The 19,370-nt window shown below is 40.3% G+C and overlaps 1 protein-coding gene across 2 annotated transcripts; it reads left to right on the top strand.

The window, feature by feature from the left end:
* The first annotated feature begins 725 nt into the window (after positions 1–725).
* On the top strand, positions 726–18,701 carry mmp25b (matrix metallopeptidase 25b). 2 transcript variants are annotated; one of them, XM_076987929.1, is made up of 11 exons: positions 726–879; positions 1,461–1,538; positions 11,959–12,080; positions 15,057–15,189; positions 15,675–15,819; positions 16,040–16,503; positions 16,917–17,010; positions 17,282–17,364; positions 17,491–17,643; positions 17,820–18,107; positions 18,392–18,701. In XM_076987929.1, the coding sequence occupies exons 3-11, from the start codon at positions 11,979–11,981 to the stop codon at positions 18,622–18,624; spliced, it is 1,695 nt and encodes a 564-aa protein (XP_076844044.1). In that variant the 5' UTR covers positions 726–879; positions 1,461–1,538; positions 11,959–11,978; the 3' UTR covers positions 18,625–18,701. The 2 variants fall into 2 exon arrangements, with proteins under 2 accessions (XP_076844044.1, XP_076844043.1); XM_076987928.1 differs by lacking the exon at positions 726–879 and having other exon boundaries at positions 1,274–1,538.
* Positions 18,702–19,370: the final 669 nt, after the last annotated feature.

Here is a 19,370-nt window from a genome sequence, read left to right as displayed (position 1 = left end):
GAAAGAGGAAGAGGTTACAACTTAGAGGAATCTGAACTTAAACCCATCCTGAGTCCCGTTGTTTTAGGAGATGGTGTGGGACCAACCAGTAAAGTATGGGCAATCTGAGGAAAACAGATTCTCTATATTGTCTGTAGTCTGGATGCAAATCTTATCTTTGAGCTGCAACTGTACTGGTTGTGAGAGAGAGGGTAGTGATTTCATTACCACCATCTACTGTTCTGGGGTGGTAGTACAAATGGGAATAAACCTATCATCTGTGAATGATAATAAACACATTTCGAGATTTGTTTATGTGGTTTCTGCGGGGTTCTATATATACTTGGACGTCCTGTGGGAATTTAAAATTTTACTAACAGTGTTTTATTGTAAGTAGATCATCAATGTTTTAGAAAGTCTGAAGTTCGCTAGCTAGCAAAAAAGTAGGTAGCCTATCCTACTCAGTTTACAACTACCTAACTTTGTAAATTGTTGACGGGGGGGGGGGCTGGGGGGATGGTGGCGATCGCAAATTGTTGACGGGGGGGCTTTAGAAACTTTAAGCGATAGTTTAAACAAACAGCTTAAGTTTACAGTCAACTCTTGGGCAAACCTAGGTTTCTCCATCCTCCACAATACAGAATAGCCTACAGACAGCTGGCTATCTAGCTAGCTAATGGTTAGTTAGTTAGACCTACCACTAGCGCAATCCATGGTTTCATGCAAAACAATATCATTCATGCAAACCACTAGCATAACAACTTGATTGAAAGTTGAAAAAACAAAAATAATTTGACACAATATTCCAGAACAATTTAGTGTCGCACAAGGGCGGATGGTGTAGGTAAATATATTATTTCAGCCGCTTGAAGGAAAAAAGTGCAAATCTCGTAATTATGGGTGAGTGTCTAATATTTATGACTTACTTTCTCAACAATTCAAAATGATGAGATACTAGATGGACTTTTTTCTATAAGCGGCTGAAATAGGCTTCTATACAAACGAGAAGCTGGCATTTATTGCGAGATGCTTCTAGTTTATTCAGCGTTGTGCTGCTTAGGCCTATAGCCTACTATAATTAAATAAAGGAAGAAAAATCACTCGAACTGAATTTTGATTCTGTTACCAGACTGGGAAATGAATGGTAAAGCAAAACAAGTTATAGCCTACCATGGACGTAATTTTGATTTCAAAAGTGCGGGGACGTGCCCCCCCCCCCCCCCCCCCCGTCCGTTACGTCCGTGTAGCCTACTCATAACAGCTCAACTCCTTAAGAGAAGTGTAGACGGTAGTAGTGATTCATTTCTGTCCAGAGGAAAGAGGGAAACCAGCTGCTTAGATGCTTTGGACAGTTTTAATGATAAAATTAAACATATAGGCGATAGTTTAGTACTACGAACTGAAATTGTCAAACAAGACAAATGTTTTATTGCAGATTTTCTGATTTTCATTAATAATTAGGCATATCATATTTCTCTTAGACGGGAGAGGAAGAGAAAATTTTCATCGATCTGTCTGTCTTCCCTAGAGGAACAGCCGAAACAAGAACAACACGTAGGGTAGGCATTAAAATCTAAGGATTCTAAACCTTTTCCGATATTTCACACCGAATAACGTTTAGTTTTTTATCTAGGTTTATGGTTCTAAAACTTCCAAATGCGGTAAAGATGCAAGTGGTCGGTCGGTCGTACACGGCGGTCAAGCTATCCGCGCTTTTGCGATTCATCCGTGCTTTAAATTTATTGCGCCTATATGCTTGACTTTACGGTATTTCGCTGCTCACAGCATACTAAGGCTGTCTAAGCGCCGAGAAACTCTTTGCTATTATTTAAAGAGCTTTCTCTACATTCATAAATACTTTACTTGATTTAACTAATTTACTTGCAACATTAAACACAATTAGAAATGTATTTCAATTGCTTAATAAACACTGAACAAAATAGTTTTAATGTTTGTATTTAGTCTATTGTAGGGCTCGACTACCAGCAATAATGGAGTATTGCAATGCTGCAAATGTTCAGGGCAGGGGGTTACTCCATGACTATACATGTTTTTAATAAATCTAGTCCTTGTATTTGTAATGATGTTTAAATGTTTGTTTAATTCTGAGACTGTGGTTTCCTATTTGTCTGAATTTTCCCATAATGCCAAAAAAATTCTACTACCACCCAAGAGTGGGTAGCATTTGTTTATCCCCGGTGCAAATATAGACAGATTCTGCTGTACCATTTTTCAAAAATCCACATTGAAGTCTTAAATGTTGTTAGGGCTTGGAGATAAACTTAAATGACATGATTTAAAGCACTCATGTCAAATAGGCTCAATTTCTCAGAAATATCCCATAATGCCAAAACAATTCCACTGCTGCATAAGAGTATACACCCTTAACTATCATCACAGTAAGTATGAACAGGTTTCACTGTACCATTTCTTCATAAATCCATTTTAGGTTCATAATGCATTTAGGCGAATTGAAGCACTCATGTCAAATAGGCTGAATTAGGACATCAATTTCTCAGAAATCACCCATAATGCCAACACAATTCCACTGCTGCATAAGAGTATACACCCTTATCTATCATCACAGTAAGTATGAACAGGTTTCACTGTACCATTTCTTCATAAATCCATTTTAGGTTCATAATGCATTTAGGCGAATTAAAGCACTCATGTAAAATAGGCTGAATTAGGACATCAATTTCTCAGAAATCTGCCATAATGCCAAAACAATTCCACTGCTGCATGAGAGTATACACCCTTATCTACCATCACAGTAAGTATGAACAGGTTTCACTGTACCATTTCTTCATAAATCCATTTTATCTTCATACCACATTTAGGCGAATTTAAGCACTCATGTCAAATAGGCTGAATTAGGACATCAATTTCTCGGAAATCTCCCATAATGCCAACACAATTCTACTGCTGCATAAGAGTATACACCCTTAACTATTATCACAGTAATGTTGAACAGGTTTCACTGTACCATTTCTTCATAAATCCATTTTAGGTTCATAATGCATTTAGGCGAATTAAAGCATTCATGTCAAATAGGCTGAATTAGGACCTCAATTTCCCATAATGCCAAAACAATTCCACTGCTGCATGAGAGTATGAACCCTTTACTATGACCACAGTAAGTATGAACAGGTTTCACTGTACCATTTCTTCATAAATCCATTTTATCTTCATACCACATTTAGGCGAATTTAAGCACTTATGTCAAATAGGCTGAATTAGGACATCAATTTCTCGGAAATCTCCCATAATGCCAAAACAATTCCACTGCTGCATGAGAGTATACACCCTTAACTATCATCACAGTAAGTATGAACAGGTTTCACTGTACCATTTCTTCATAAATCCATTTTATCTTCATACCACATTTAGGCGAATTTAAGCACTTATGTCAAATAGGCTGAATTAGGACATCAATTTCTCGGAAATCTCCCATAATGCCAACACAATTCTACTGCTGCATAAGAGTATACACCCTTAACTATTATCACAGTAATGTTGAACAGGTTTCACTGTACCATTTCTTCATAAATCCATTTTAGGTTCATAATGCATTTAGGCGAATTAAAGCATTCATGTCAAATAGGCTGAATTAGGACCTCAATTTCCCATAATGCCAAAACAATTCCACTGCTGCATGAGAGTATGAACCCTTTACTATGACCACAGTAAGTATGAACAGGTTTCACTGTACCATTTCTTCATAAATCCATTTTAGGTTCACAATGCATTTAGGCGAATTAAAGCACTCATGTCAAATAGGCTGAATTAGGACATCAATTTCTTGGAAATCTCCCATAATGCCAACACAATTCCACTGCTGAATGAGAGTATGAACCCTTACCTATCATCACAGTAAGTATTAACAGGTTTTACTGTATCATTTCCTCATAAATCCATTTTAGGTTCACAATGCATTTAGGCGAATCAAAGCACTCATGTCAAATAGGCTGAATTAGGACATCAATTTCTCGGAAATCTCCCATAATGCCAAAACAATTCCACTGCTGGATGAGAGTATGTACCCTTACCTATCATCACATTAAGTTTGGACAGATTTCACTGTACCATATTTTCATAAATCCATTTTAGGTTCATAATGCATTTAGGTGAATTAAAGCACTCATGTCAAATAGCCACTAACTAAATAGCCAATAACCTAGCCACTAGGGTGCACACACCAGTGTATTTTAGTGCCAGTCCCAAGCCCGGATAAATAGGGAGGGTTGCGCCAGGAAGGGCTTCCGGTGTAAAAACTGCGGCAAATCAAATGATGTGGATCAAAAATAGATATTCCATACCGGATCGGTCGAGGCTCGGGTTAACAACGACCACCACTGGTGCTGTTGTCCAAAAGGGCATTAGCGGAAATTGGACTACTGTTGGGACAAGGAGGAGGAGGAGAGGGGGGAAGAGGGTTCTGAAGCTGAAGGAGAGGAGGCAGAGCAGGAAGGTGGAGGTTAGAATTGGTACGTTGAATGTGGGCTACATGACAAAGGGAGAGAGCTAGCTGATGCGATGGAGAGGAGGTAGATAGATATACTGTGTGTACAGGAGACCAAGTGGAAGGGGAGCAAGGCCAGGAGCATTGGTGGTGGCTTCAAACTCTTCTATCATGGTGTAGACAGGAAGAGAAATGGAGTAGGGGTAATCCTGAAGGATGAGTTTAGTAAGAGTGTAGTGGAGGTAAAGAGAGTATTGGCGCATTTCCACTAGGGCCTACTTGGCGCGGTACGGTTCGATTCGCGACGGTTTGTGAGTGTTTCCATTAGTACCAGTTCCCAGTGAGCCGGCCCCTTCGGGTACTTTTTTCGTACCGACTCGCTCGAGGTTCTAACCGTTCCCAAGCGGTACAGTTCTGTGACGTGGAGGAACAGCATGACACTGATTGGCCAGGGAGTGTCGTCACAGGTTGCGTCAGGAGAGCGACTCCTCCGCTATGCTATGGACTCCTCAGCCATTTTTAAAACCCAAGGAGCGAAGTCTGTTCCCTGGTCAAACGCCGAGGTACAAACCTTTCTGTTAATAATCAGCGATCAAAAAATCCAGGGCGAACTGGACGGGGCCACTAGAAATGTAAAGGTTTTTAGCGAGGTTTCCACGCTAATGGCCACTCATGGCTACCAGCGGTCCATTCAGCAGTGCCGGTCGGTCCAAGCTAAAAAAGCTTAAAGCGATTACCGGGCGGTGAAGGACCATAACGGACGCAGCGGAGCAAACCGCAAAGACTGGAAATGGTTCCAGCAAATGGATGCTATATACGGTCACCGGCCAGCCAGTAACGGAAGAGAAAACGTGCTGGACAATGTCGGTGCTGGAGGCCACGGAGAATGGTGAGTGTATTGTGATTTCACAGTTTTACTACTAGGCTCGTAAAAGATGTAATATGAACGTAATATGAACGCATCTATTGTAAACGCAGGAATTTAGAGCTGTGTTTGTAGTTAATGTTACCACCACAGTCACTACTGTACAATAGCTAGCTCTTAGCCTTGCTAGTTGCTAGTTAGCTGTAGCCATAAACACAGCATGAGCAGCGATGACGTGCTACACATTTTGTGCAGTTACACTATATTGTTGTTGCTTTCACGGGAATGCTTGTGTTTAATATTTGTTATTTTTTACGTTCAAGATTCCCCTTCCACTGACGAGGCGAGCGGAGTTGGCGGAAAATGTTTCCTTCAACCGGGCTTTCCTCGGGGTGCTTGGCGAACTTGTGAACCATGCGAGACAGACGCCAGTAAAAGCACACAAAATGTTGCTTGTAGTACTATAAATATTTATTTCATATAAAGCTATACGTTATTTTTAGGTAATTTGCTTTTTGCACTTTTTTAAACTATAACTATATTATTTACAAATGTTGTACTTTAAATATCTATATTTCATAATAAAGTTTGATTTCATTTGATTGTATGACTGATGCTTTTTATGCAGGGTGTGTTCAGCCTGTTTGAGTAATACCAAATTATTATCAATAATTAGAGCAACCACATACAATAATGAAGATAAAGATAAATAAGATACAATAATGCTATGTGTTAAGGGGCATCGACCGGTGTTGTGGTCGCATACAAATGATGTCACGACACTACAACCCGCGTGCCAACAGCGACTCCACCCACATTGGGGTGGTTCACCATTGTAATGGAAACACAATGCGACCGTACCGTTCCGTTGCGAATCGACCCGTATCGAACCGTATCGCGCCAAGCAGGCCCTAGTGGAAATGCGCCATAAGTGACAGGGTGATCTGTGTAAAGTTAGCGATTGATTGGGTGATGATGAATGTCATCAGTGGTTATGCTCCTCAGCAGAGTTGTATAGTAACAAAGTAGAACTACTTCACTACTGTACTTAAGTACTAAAATGCTGTATCTGTACTTTACTGGAGTATTATTTTTTTCTCCTACTTCCACTTTTACTTCACTACATATTTTCCATCAGTTTAATACTTTTACTCCGATAAATTTTTTACGTGCTGTATAGTTACTTGTTACATTTATAAACACAGGGCTCTCAAGTTTTGGATTCATGCCAGAGTGTGAGAGTTGTTGACCGAGGGGGGGGGGGGCAGTCAAATTTGAAGACAGTCAAATGCGTGTGTCACACGCTCAATGCGTGAGACTTGAGAGCCCGGATAAACATGTTAGCTGGCGCTGTCACCGAGTCAAGCGATCAGGCTGTTTTATGAGAACTCTGCGCATACTCCGGTCGCGTCTCATTTACTCTGCTGCTGCCTTCGCTGAACACTTGAGCTTCGTAATCTAGGTTCACTTGACACGTCGTGACTGCCACAAGGGTCCGCGCAGCAAAAATGACGCAATCGCGGTGGCTCCGCCCGTGCGAAGTTACAAGGTGGAATTCATGCACTTGTACCGCACTTTGAAGGTCCATTTTCACCTTCAGCTTAATTTACATATTTATACAAATACACATATACTCGAAATTATTCCAAATAATTAGCTTTTTATCTCATTAAAAGAGATGGTACCATTTGGTAACATCAGAAGAGCAGCATAAGTGCTGCATAATAGGCTTGTTGGCGTTTTAATGTACATATATTGGCACCTTCCACATCTTCAACACCGAGTGATCGTGAGGGTGAGGAAGGAGACCACCCTGGCCCTACCTAGAGACAGTGTTTGTGTTTGCTGGAGTGAAAGTAAATTCCTATAGGATGAAGTACCATCTCTGCCTCCCTAAAGAGGGTGAAATGTTGGCCTTCAAAAATTCACCTTCGAACTTGAAGAAACATCAATGTAAGTTATAAATATAACGCACAGAAGACACACCAGCTTTAGCTGTCAGTAAGTGCTAGTTAGGTTAGATATCTTAGTTAACTAAACTAATTATGTTCATGACGCGCTGCAGTATTCACTTAACATTAGCTGGCAATCATAAAGGCGATGTCACGCTGAGTTGTGTTTTTAACAGCAGTAAGCTGGGTCTCTTTTCATGCTAACTAATCATGTGCCCATTTTTTATAGTGTAGTGTTTTTATAGGGTAAGGGCATTTATTTATTTATAAACGCAGGGCAGTAGGCTCACCCTTAGAATCCGACGGATGGATTTTACGTCCAAAATACACCTTGTTTTCTCAGCTAAATTAAGGCGAACTTGTACTTCTGCATCAAACCTACGACGTAGCGGGACATAGGTTATCTGTTTTTTGTGTACGAAGTGTTAAGCCCAGTTTTTTAAGTTGCTACTTGTTTGTACATACAGAACACTTGTGTTTGTGGTCTTTGACATCTTTGATTTGTAAGTGATATATAAAAACAATTGATAATCAAACTTTAACGGCTTTCTTTAATTAATTCAAAACACAATACTTGTACTTTTTACTTTCAGTACTTGAGTAATACATTTTAGAATAAACTACTTGCAATACTTAAGTACAAAAAATATTGAATACTTCTGTACTTCTACTTAAGTAAAGTTTTTAAAGAACACTTCAACTTCTACTCAAGTTGATTTTTTGATAGAGTACTTGTACTTTTACTCAAGTATGGGTCTCTAATACTTTATACAACACTGCTCCTCAGGTAGGTTGTGATGTGGAGGAGAAAGAAGAATTCTGGAGAGAGTTAGATGAAGTTGTTTTGCAGGTTCCTAAAGAAGAGAGAGTGGTTATTGGAGCAGATTTAAATGGACATGTTGGTGGAGGGAACAGTGGTGATGAGGAGGTGTTGGGTAGATATGGTGTTAATGAAAGGAATACGGAAGGACAGATGGTGGTAGATTTTGCTAAAAGGATAAAGATGGCTGTAGTTAACACTTACTTTAAGAAAAAGGAAGAGCACAGGGTAACGTAAAGGAGTGGGGGAAGATGCACACAGGTCGACTATATCCTCTGTAGGAGACAAAACCTGAAAGAAGTTAGTGATTGCAAGGTGTTACCAGGGGAGAGTGTAGCTAAACAGCATAGGATGGTGATATGTAGGATGGTTTTGGAGGTGAAGAAGAGGAAGAGAGTGAGAGTGGAACCTAAAATCAGGTGGTGGAAGTTAAAGGATGAGGACTGTGGTGTAAAATTCAGGGATGAGGTGAGGCAGGTACTGGGTAATGGTGGTGGTGTTCTGGATACCTGGGATGAGACTTCAAATGCAGTAAGGGATGTGGCTAGGAAGGTACTTGGTGTGACCTCAAGTCAGAGGAAGATAGACAAGGAGTTGTGGTGGTGGAATGAGGAAGTTCAGGAAAGTTTGAGAGGAAAGCGGTTGGCTAAAAAGAATTGGGATTTTCAGCGAGATGAGGAAAGTAGACAGAGGTACAAGGAGATGTGTCATAAGGCAAAGAGAGCAGTGGCAGAAGCTAAAGAGAAGGCATATAGCAAGCTGTATGAGAAGTTGGACACTAAGGAAGGGGCAAAGGGTCTGTACAGATTGGCCAGACAGAGAAACCGTGATGGGCAGGATGTGCAGCAGGTTATGATGATAAAGGATAAAGGTGGAAATGTGTTGTGTGGTGAAGAGAGTGTCTTGGGAAGGTGGAAGGAGTATTTTGAGGAACTGATGAATCAAGAGAATGAAAGGGAAAGAAGGTTAGAAGAGGTAGAGGTTGTGAATTAGGAAGTGCCCCAGGTGAGCAAGGAGGAAGTAAGGGCTACAATTCGGAGAATGAAGTGTGGTAAGGCAGTTGGACCAGATGATATTCCAGTGGAGGTATGGAAATGTTTGGCTTGTGTATTTGTCTATATTTTGTGTAATTTGTGTGTTAACGGGCCGCCCAATGGAGGATGTGTTCCCTTTTGAGTCTTGGTTCTCCCGAGGTTTCTTCCTAATCCCCACCATCATAGGGAGTTTTTCCTCGCCACTGTCGCCTTTGGCTTGCTCATTAGGGTTCTGGACTCATAGTATTGTTAACCTTTTAAATCCTGTAAAGCGCTTTGTGACAACATGTGTTGTGAAAAGCGCTATACAAATAAAATTTGATTTGATTTGATTTGATTTGGGAGAGACAGCAGTGGAGTTTTTGACTGGGTTATTTAACAGAATCTTGGAAGTTCAGAAGATGCCTGAGGAGTGGAGACGAAGCATAATGGTGCCGATTTTCAAGAATAAGGGCGACGTTCAGAGCTCTAGTAATTGCAGGGGAATAAAGTTGATTAGTCAACAGTGAGAAAGAGTATTGGAAGCTAGGCTTAGAGGAGAGGTAGAGATCTGTGAGCAGCAGTATGCTTTCATGCCAGCTAAGTGCACCACAGATGCTATGTTTGTTTTGAGAGTGTTAATGGAGAAGTATAGGGAAGGACAGAAGGAGATACATTGTGTGTTTGTTGACTTAGAGAAAGCTTATGATAGAGTACCGAGACAGGAGCTGTGGTATTGTATGAGGAAGTCAGGAGTAGAAGAAAAGTATGTGAGGGTGGTGCAGGATATGTATGAGAACAGTGTGACAGCAGTGAGATGTGCAGTAGGAATGACAGACGGGTTTAAAGTGGGGGTAGGACTACATCAGAGATCAGCCCTGAGTCCCTTCCTTTTCACAATTGTCATGGACAGACTGACGGACGAGGTTAGGCAGGAGTCCCCTTGGACTATGACGTTTGCTGATGACATTGTGATCTGTAGTGAGAGTAGGGAGCAGGTGGAGGTGAGCTTGGAAAGATGGAGATATGCTTTGGAGAGCAGGGGAATGAAAGTGAGCAGGAGTAAAACAGAGTACATGTGTGTGAATGAGAGGGCAGACGGTGGACAGGTCCAGTTACAAGGAGTTGATTTGGTGAAGGTTGACGAGTTTACATATTTAGGGTCGAGGGTACAGAGTAATGGAGGAAGTGAAAGAGAGGTAAAGAAGAGAGTGCAGGCAGGGTAGTGTAGAGTGTCTGGGGTGATCTGTGATAGAAGGGTGTCAGCTAGAATGAAAGGAAAGATCTATAGGACAGTAGTGAGACCTCCTATGTTGTATGGACTGGAGACAGTGGCACTGACAAAGAGACAGGTGAGGGAGATGGAGGTGTCTGAGATGAAGATGTTGAGATTCTCATTTGGAGTGACGAGGAAGGATAGGATCAGAAATTATTTTATTAGAGGATCAGCACATGCAGCATGTTTTGAAGATAAAGTTAGAGAAGCGAGATTGAGATGATTTGGACATGTACAGAGGAGGGAGGAGAGGTATATTGGTAGGAGGGTCTTGAGGATGGAACTTCCAGGCAAGAGGAGGAGAGGTAGAACTAAGAGGAGGTTTATGGATGCAGTGGTAGAGGATATGAGAGTGGCTGGTGTGTCAGTGGAGGACACTCAAGACAGGGCCAGATGGAGGAGTTTGACCCGTTGTGGCGACCCCTAAACAGGAATGGCCGAAAGACGAAGAAGAAGAAGAAGAAAAAGTTAAAATTACAAGAAGTCAAGAAATTACCCCTGACCATTCCACCCCAGTGGAATTGTTTTGGCATTATGGGAGATTTTTGAGAAACTGATTTCCTAATTCATCCTATGTAACATGAGTGCTTAAATTCGCCTAAATGTGGTATGTAGATAAAATGGATTTATGAAGAAATGGTACAGTGAAACCTGTTCATACTTACTGTGATGATAGATAAGGGTTCATACTTTCATCCAGCAGTGGAATTGTTTTGGCATTATGGCAGATTTCTGAGAAATTGACGTCCTAATTCAGCCTATTTTTCACGAGTGCTTTAATTTGCCTAAATGCATTATGAACCTAAAATGGATTTATGAAGAAATGGTACAGTGAAACCTGTTCATACTTACTGTGATGATAGTTAAGGGTGTATACTCTTATGCAGCAGTGGAATTGTTTTGGCATTATGGGATATTTCTGAGAAATTGAGCCTAATTGACATGAGTGCTTTAAAACATGTCATTTAAGTTTATCTCCAAGCCCTAACATCATTTAAGACTTCAATGTGGATTTTTGAAAAATGGTACAGCAGAATCTGTCTATATGTGCACCGGGGATAAGCAAAGGCTACCCACTCTTGGGTGGTAGTAGGATTTTTTTTGGTATTATGGGAAAATTCAGACAAATAGGAAACCACAGTCTCAGAATTAAACAAACATTTAAACATCATTACAAATATAAGGACTAGATTTATTAAAAACATGTATAGTCATGGAGTAACCCCCTGCCCTGAACATTTGCAGCATTGCAATACTCCATTATTGCTGGTAGTCGAGCCCTACAATAGACTAAATACAAACATTAAAACTATTTTGTTCAGTGTTTATTAAGCAATTGAAATACATTACTAATTGTGTTTAATGTTGCAAATAAATTAGTTAAATCAAGTAAAGTATTTATGAATGTAGAGAAAGCTCTTTAAATAATAGCAAAGTGTTTCTCGGTGCTTAGACAGCCTTAGTATGCGGTGAGCAGCGAAATACCGTAAAATCAAGCATATATGTGCAATAAGATTTAAAGCACGGATGAATCGCAAAAGCGCGGATAGCTTGACCGCGGTACAGTAGCCTAATTGCTTCACTATTTCAGACAAATGCGGACGCCGACACATGATGGACTCAGGATTCGGTTTGGTTTGCCTGACGGGTGTCGTGATCGTGTTTGTGTCTCCGGTAATTCTCGCACCTCCCGACCAGTACTCACGGGGTGTGGTGAGTATAGGCTACTTGTCTTTGCTGGTGTTTTAATCCATACATTGGATATTTTGTTTCCAAATGTTTCGCATGTGTAGTCAGGTTTTAACTTCGAATGGGTTGTTTAATGGTAAATCATTTATTTAACTTTTTTAATCACCGCTATATTTAATGTCCTAATCTTAGAACCCAAGAAGATTATTTAAATGTCATCGATGTAAAAGCTACCATATTACACAAACGCCTATAATTGAAAGATGATTTTAACAGTTAAATACAATAATGAAATATTTACAGTTATCTAATGACGTTAAAGTTAATTACGTTATGAGAATTATATAAAACTACTTATGGGATTACAGAATTTTAATGTTTAAAATGCTGATATATTTATATTTATCCTTACAGTTTGTTTTTAGTCTGAAATCTACATTTAAAGCTGCAAATGCACTCATTTGAAACTAACAGGAAAAATGCATAAATGTAAGAAATACTCCAGTTTATATTAGCATTGAAATAGTCAGGACATTTAAGGTCTAGTTAGAACTAAACTTATCTATAAAAGACCAAGTGCATCTCTTCTTCATGCATAACAAACACACAAAGGCAGCAAAAAGTAATGAATTATTTAAGGGAAAACAAGAGAATTAAGTCTTTATTATCAATAATAGTCATGGTCACACACTTGAGGAATTGTGTTGTGGCTTGTAGATGTCACATCCTTTATGACCCTGCATGCATGTACCTTTTTGGTATCGGAAGATGCTGTCAAACTAAGGATATCACGCCCATCACAGATTCATCTTCTGGGTTTTGATTACAGGAGGGGTCTGTGGTAATGATAGCAACCCAGAAACCAAATATGGTTATGAATCTGCTGTTTCAAATCTGTTAAGTGACAACACCCCGTCCAAGCCTCAAATCTTTTTAATGTCTTAAAAACAACCAGCAGTTGTGCAGTTACCTAATTGACTGAAATAACACATGTGGCAATGGTTATTTTTAACAGAAGGAAATAATTAGGCATAGAAGCACTTAGCGTTTCATAATGTAGTGCAATGAAATTTAACAGAATAGTCTTTTTCTCACTCTCTCTCTCTGCATCAAACCTATTAACCAATAAATACACATAGACTCTGTGTCCTCTAGCACACACACTGTTCATTGTAATGTATAAATAAGTAAGTAGCTGTGTAGTGCTGAGTGTGCATTATATATATCAGGGGTGGCCAGCCACACGCAGAGATGTATGCCAGGCTAAGATGTTAAATGCTACTGCTACATCATCGTTTTTTCTAGGAGATCATAAATCTTTAATATAAGCTTTGTTTGCACCCTAAGTCAAGCCTGAAGTCAAGGGCAAATCCAAGTTGATCTAAACTTGCCATAGACCTGAAGTGCCACCTCCCATAAGTCATGCAAGATGCAATTGTTCAGTTATGTAGCAATGTAGCCCTCAGCAAGGACGGATGTCCTCAGCATATACTTTGCAACTACCTATGTGTATGAATAGGCACTGGTATCATATTCATTGTAAATTAGTACACTGGAAATGAGAATGACTCATACAGAGTATGGCCCACACACAGTAGTCCCCCTTTAAAAAAAAAAGAAATCCCATGCAGTACATCCTTTGCAAAGTGTTATGTTGTTTGTTTATCCAAGAGCAGACATGTGTTGGACAGAACAGTCTAAAAACGGTCTCGGAACGGTTCCAGTCCCTGTGATGGAATAGTCTATTCACTACTGTAATTCCATTTATAATAGCATCCTCTTCTATAGGCTTCCAGATACAAATCCTTACAACTACATTCTCTAGTTTTGGAATATAAGTATGCTTATCCTTTTAAAACAAATGCATTATTGAAGGCATATTCTTACCAAGGCACCTCCATGCTTATTTTTTTTATTTACCGTGTTGATCTTTAGCATGATTGGTGGAGATTTCAGCTGTACAAACAATTCTTAGTAGTGTTTATGAGTTTTGCTGACAATGCAGGCACTAGAGTTCGTTTGATCTTAAAAACCTCAAATCAAGTAAAGTCAGTATCTGTAGATTCTGAGTTTTTGTCAATTTCATCAACTTCCTGCACATTTACATTTCTCTTTTTGTGTCTGTGATGCTTTTTCTCCTTCGCTGGGCTGTTATATCACTCACACTCTTTTTCTCTGAAGCCATAATCAGCTGGCTCTTCCCACAATGGAAGAATATGGTATTTGGCTCAATTGAAACAGCAATCTCAATTAAACAAGCCAGGGTTAACACTTCCTCAGTTAACAGATGCTTCTGTACAATCTCATTGTGCAATCCACACACCAGCCGGTTTGATAAAGAATCAGACTCAACTGGTCACTGGAACTGGTCACTTTTTTTTTTTTAAAAAAAGCTTTATTCCTAAGATCTTCTACATTCCTCAACTGCTTCTGGGGATTTGGCAAGTCAGAAACTCAAAATGAATGATTTTGCACTTGTGGCCTGCAGATTTTTCCAAAAATTGGTGGAAATGACCTATTGCATACCTGTCAGTCGTTACACTTTCGCCTGCTGATCTCGATGCTGGTTTTGGTTGCAATTTATTTCTGCTACGTCACAATTCTTTTGGAAACTACGTCACCCACCACTGGCCATTCTCTTTCCCCGTCAACGTCTAGACAACTCCACCCACATAAGTCCTCCCAAACCTTCAGTTGGTCTGTCTTGACAGTGACAAACAATATCTTATTTTCATAGATAATAAAATATACATGTAGGCTTTATACTACAATATAACTTTCATAGGGGAAATACTGGCCTCCCCTACTGGCTAGAGATAGTATCACATCTATATTATTGGCATTGTAAATGATTAAATAGGAAATTAATATAGGATTTTAGACCGTACTGTAAACCCAGTTCAGAGCATTATAGAAATGAGTTTGAGGTCAATAGTACATAATCATTTTGGTATTTTAGTCATTTCGATATGTAAAAAGGCCTACCTGTTCCTGACTCAGGACTGGTTGAGCAGATATGGGTACCTTCCTGCTCCTGACCCACGGGCAGGAAAGCTGCAGACCAAAGAAGGCATCGAGAAGGCCATCCGGCAGATGCAGGTTTTCGCAGGCCTGAAGGTGACTGGCAAGCTTGGTAAGGTCCTTTAATAGACTGTAATGTCACCTCATACAGCATAAATGTCTGCATTTAGTCTGACAAATGTGAATTCTCACAAAGCCTACATACATGCATATTTTGCTGCATTTTTTTGCTTGTTAAGACTACTTAGGCATTTTATAGATAGATTTAGATTTAGTGAATTTATAGCTGGATTGTTGCAGTTAAATTTTCAAAGTACATTGGTCATAAGCTATTAGCCAGAAGGCCCTGTTGATTTAGAGGAGTGAACATTTTAAGCACTTAAGTCATTTTGTCAAGTTATGTATAACTCGGGGCCTACTTTAACACAGATTATGCCTTAGATCAAAATGTATTGCTTGTTGAGGATCCTCCACTGATGGTCCTTTTCAGTCTAATGCCGTGATTTTATCGCACCCTGGACACACTGCATTAGGACTCTCCATTTACAGAATCCATATATTGATCCACTCTCTCCCACTTCTGCATTCTGTCTCCAGACCCAGACACACTGAATATGATGTCAGCTCCGAGGTGCTCACTGCCAGACATTGTAGGCACAGAGGACTTGCTGAGGAAGAGGAGGAGGAAGAAGCGATACGTTCTCTCTGGGCTCCGCTGGGAAAAAACAAGCCTCACATGGAGGTCTGTGCATTCACATCCAAACACACACATGTACATGAATAAAACTTCATAATCCTCATACAATACAATATAATAACAAAACACATGAATGTGAACAAACATGAATGTGACAAGCAACAACCATCTACAGTAAATAGCAGAAGCACATCCAGTATTGCACAAATATGACAACATAACCTCTATACTCCGTTCCTCCTTCCTTTCTGTCACTTTTCTGCAGTGTCCAGAGTTACCCCACGCTCTACCCCACCCTAAAACCCGAAATAGTGAAATCTCTAATGTTTTATGCCTTCAAAGTCTGGGGCGACACCACCAACCTCCAGTTCCAAGAGGCCTTACAGAACGAAGCAAACATCCTCATCTCGTTCTCCCGCTCTTTCCACGACGATGGCTACCCGTTCGATGGCAAGGGTGGCACTCTCGCGCATGCCTTCTTCCCTGGAGATGTTGACGTGGCAGGGGACACGCACTTCGATGACGAAGAGACTTGGACCTACGGGGCCCCGGACGGCACCGGCACCGACCTGTTCACCGTGGCTGTCCATGAGTTCGGCCACGCCCTTGGCCTCTCCCACTCCTTTGCCGACCCCTCCATCATGCGTCCGTATTACCAAGGCCCTGTGGGAGACATCACTACCTATGTGCTTCCTATGGATGACCAGCAGGCTATTCAAGCTCTGTATGGTGAGAACAGCCATGGCAATGTGGTTAGCATAGAAAAATTATATTTCATACAGGAATCACATGAAAGTGTTCAAGATTAAAATGAGATCAAATGATCATCAACAGGTTATAAACGTGTTGTTTAAGCAGTAGAAATTGTAAAAGTGTTGTAAACAGACAGAGTGCCAGTTGTGTTAATGCTGGAAGGTTATGAGTGACAATATTGAGAGAGATTAATAGTTAGGCAAAACTTTAAATGATCTGTTGAATATTAGTGAAATAGCAAACAAACATATTTGGATTCAAGGTCTGGAGTTGAATTAAGAGAGTAAGATAATATTTTAAGTCTTAATATGTTTTATTTATATATTTATGTTTTATATGTCTTAATATGCTTCTGCCATAAATAACGATTTTGTACTTGTTGATTGCAGGGATCAAAATGAAAAGACCACCGCCGCCCCCTGATGGCCGAACCACACCACAACTGCCTGTGCTTCCCAAAACACCACCTAAAGTGACTGTAGAGTGAGTGGTAGCTGAAAGCCAAAAACATGTCCATGCCACAGCAATCAAGGCTATATCTTAAGATCAATTAAGTAATTTTTCAGGGACATTTCCCACCTTTGATCATGGGACTTGTCATGTGTGCCAGAGCAAGGAAAGTGCTCCTCAGCTGTGATACTGACTCAGGTCTAGGTCTAGTATAGTACCACGTCTGGTACTGTGCATGAGTAGATCTTCCATTCACTCAAAATGTTTTTCACACCCCTCCCGCCCCCACTACCCCCACTCCCAGACCTGACCCTGGCTATCAAGACCGGTGCAATGGAGGATTTGATGCAGTAGCAAATATCCGGGGAGATGTGTTCTTTTTTAAAGGTGTGCACTTTCAGCACTTATTCCAGCATTTATTCCAGCACTTATTTCAGCACTCTCTTCTCCTGTGATGGCAGGGTTATATCGCTGCTTGTCCACACTGGAGTAAATGGCGTACTCTGATTCCAGGGCCATATTTCTGGCGAGTGCAGCGATCCGGTTCCTTGGTGTCCCTCTCTCCTGCGCTCATCAGAAACTTCTGGATCGGACTCCCACCTGGCACATACAATATAGACGCCGTTTACGAGAGACGGACTGACAGCCGGATCATCTTCTTCATTGGTAAAGAAGTGTTATGATGCCTAGAGGGTAAAAAGACTGGTAAATCTTTCCTTTCAAATTTGTTAATCTTTAGTATGGCACATTAAGTGGCACATTAAGGTTTGTCTGCGGAGCATTTGGAGTATCGTGGGTGTTGATGGTATGTAGACTGCTCAGGCTGTTCATTTGCCACTTAGCTTCACAGTTCTGGATTTTCAAGGACACGGAGGCTTTACCTGGCTACCCCCGCCCAGTGTCTGACTGGGGCATGAGAACACGCGATGGAAAGGTGGTGCAGCAAGTGGAGGCAGCATTTGTTTGGGCCCATAATGGAAAGACCTACCTCTTTAGTAGAGGAGAATTCTGGAGGTTCACCGATAGTCAGGGAAACACAGTGCCACACCCAGAGATGGAATACCCCAAAAGTGCCTCACTCTGGAAGGGTGTTCCCAGCAACCCTGATGATATCATGAGCTGGGGGAAAGGTAATTATTATTTTTTTATAAATATATAATCGAAAATTATACTGTTCTTTGATACACATTCATTATTATATTACAATAAACATAATGGTGCTGAACTCAAAGTATGAATGTTCTTGGTATTATATGTATGTGTATTTTATATACTGTAAAAAAACACAATTAAGTGCACTAATAATAAGCAAATATTCAATTTAAATTGCTCCCCACCGTAAAACTAAATTTCGATCTTCTGATATAACATGTGTTTCCCTTCAATTTCCCTTTGTACTGTTCTACCTCACCAGGAGACACATACTTCTTCAAGGACAACTCCTACTGGGTCCTAAAGAGTGGGGGGCTGGACCAAGATGTTGACAGTCACAAATCAGTTGCAGTTGACTGGATGTTTTGCCCTGTGCCATCCCCTACCAAAGCAGGACACTCTGGGCACGTGGAATGCATCTGTGACAACAGAGGAGCTTCCAGATTTGGGGAGCCTGGATTACTCATTTTTCTTGTGTTGTTTTCATATGTTTAAGTGCATCAGTGGGCTGATTTAGACCTGGATGAGATGCAAAACAAACAAACCTGCAATAACATAAACATATATATTGATTACTTGACTCATGCTTGTCTCTAAAATGATGTAGATGGTGTCAGAAACAGATGGGTTCTTCCTGGTCCATATTCAGAGTTCAGACATGTATATACGTGGCTGAGAAGATGCATTGTGCTGCAAAAGAAAAACATGCTGCAAATACACCATGCAAATCCATCTAAATTACAACTCATATGCTATATGTAGGAAACACACTGCAAATTCAGAAATACACAATGGAAATCCAGTCAAAGCACAATGGACATGTTTCTGGACAAACTATTATAAGCAGCAACTACCAAGTGTAAAGTAAATGATTACCACGATTTTATCATGGGTGAGCTGAATGATGCAGTATGTCTCAAAACAGTTCCACAAAATAGAAAATACATAACTTGGTAAGAGACAAAGTAGATTTTTTGCCAAAAACAAGAGTCATGTTATACAGTATCTCATCAGGTGGAACAGGACTGTAAATTATTACTGCTCTTTAAATAAAGCTACCTATTTCAACCAGTAGCGAACCGTGACCATTAAACCTGCCACCCCCCCCCCCCCCCCCTGAAAAATTGTTTCCTCTCTTACTAAACTGCAATAATGAATATAGAAAAAACTGAGACGACAGTACAGCTTTAGAAACGCAATAAACAATAATATCTGTACTAGATAACTTCTTAAGCAAAATA

This window comes from Brachyhypopomus gauderio, unplaced genomic scaffold (genome assembly GCF_052324685.1).
Source record: "Brachyhypopomus gauderio isolate BG-103 unplaced genomic scaffold, BGAUD_0.2 sc57, whole genome shotgun sequence".
NCBI classification, from domain to species: Eukaryota; Metazoa; Chordata; class Actinopteri; order Gymnotiformes; family Hypopomidae; genus Brachyhypopomus; species Brachyhypopomus gauderio.
Note: the sequence above shows the minus strand (reverse complement) of the source record. Positions and strands in the feature narration are given on the sequence as shown.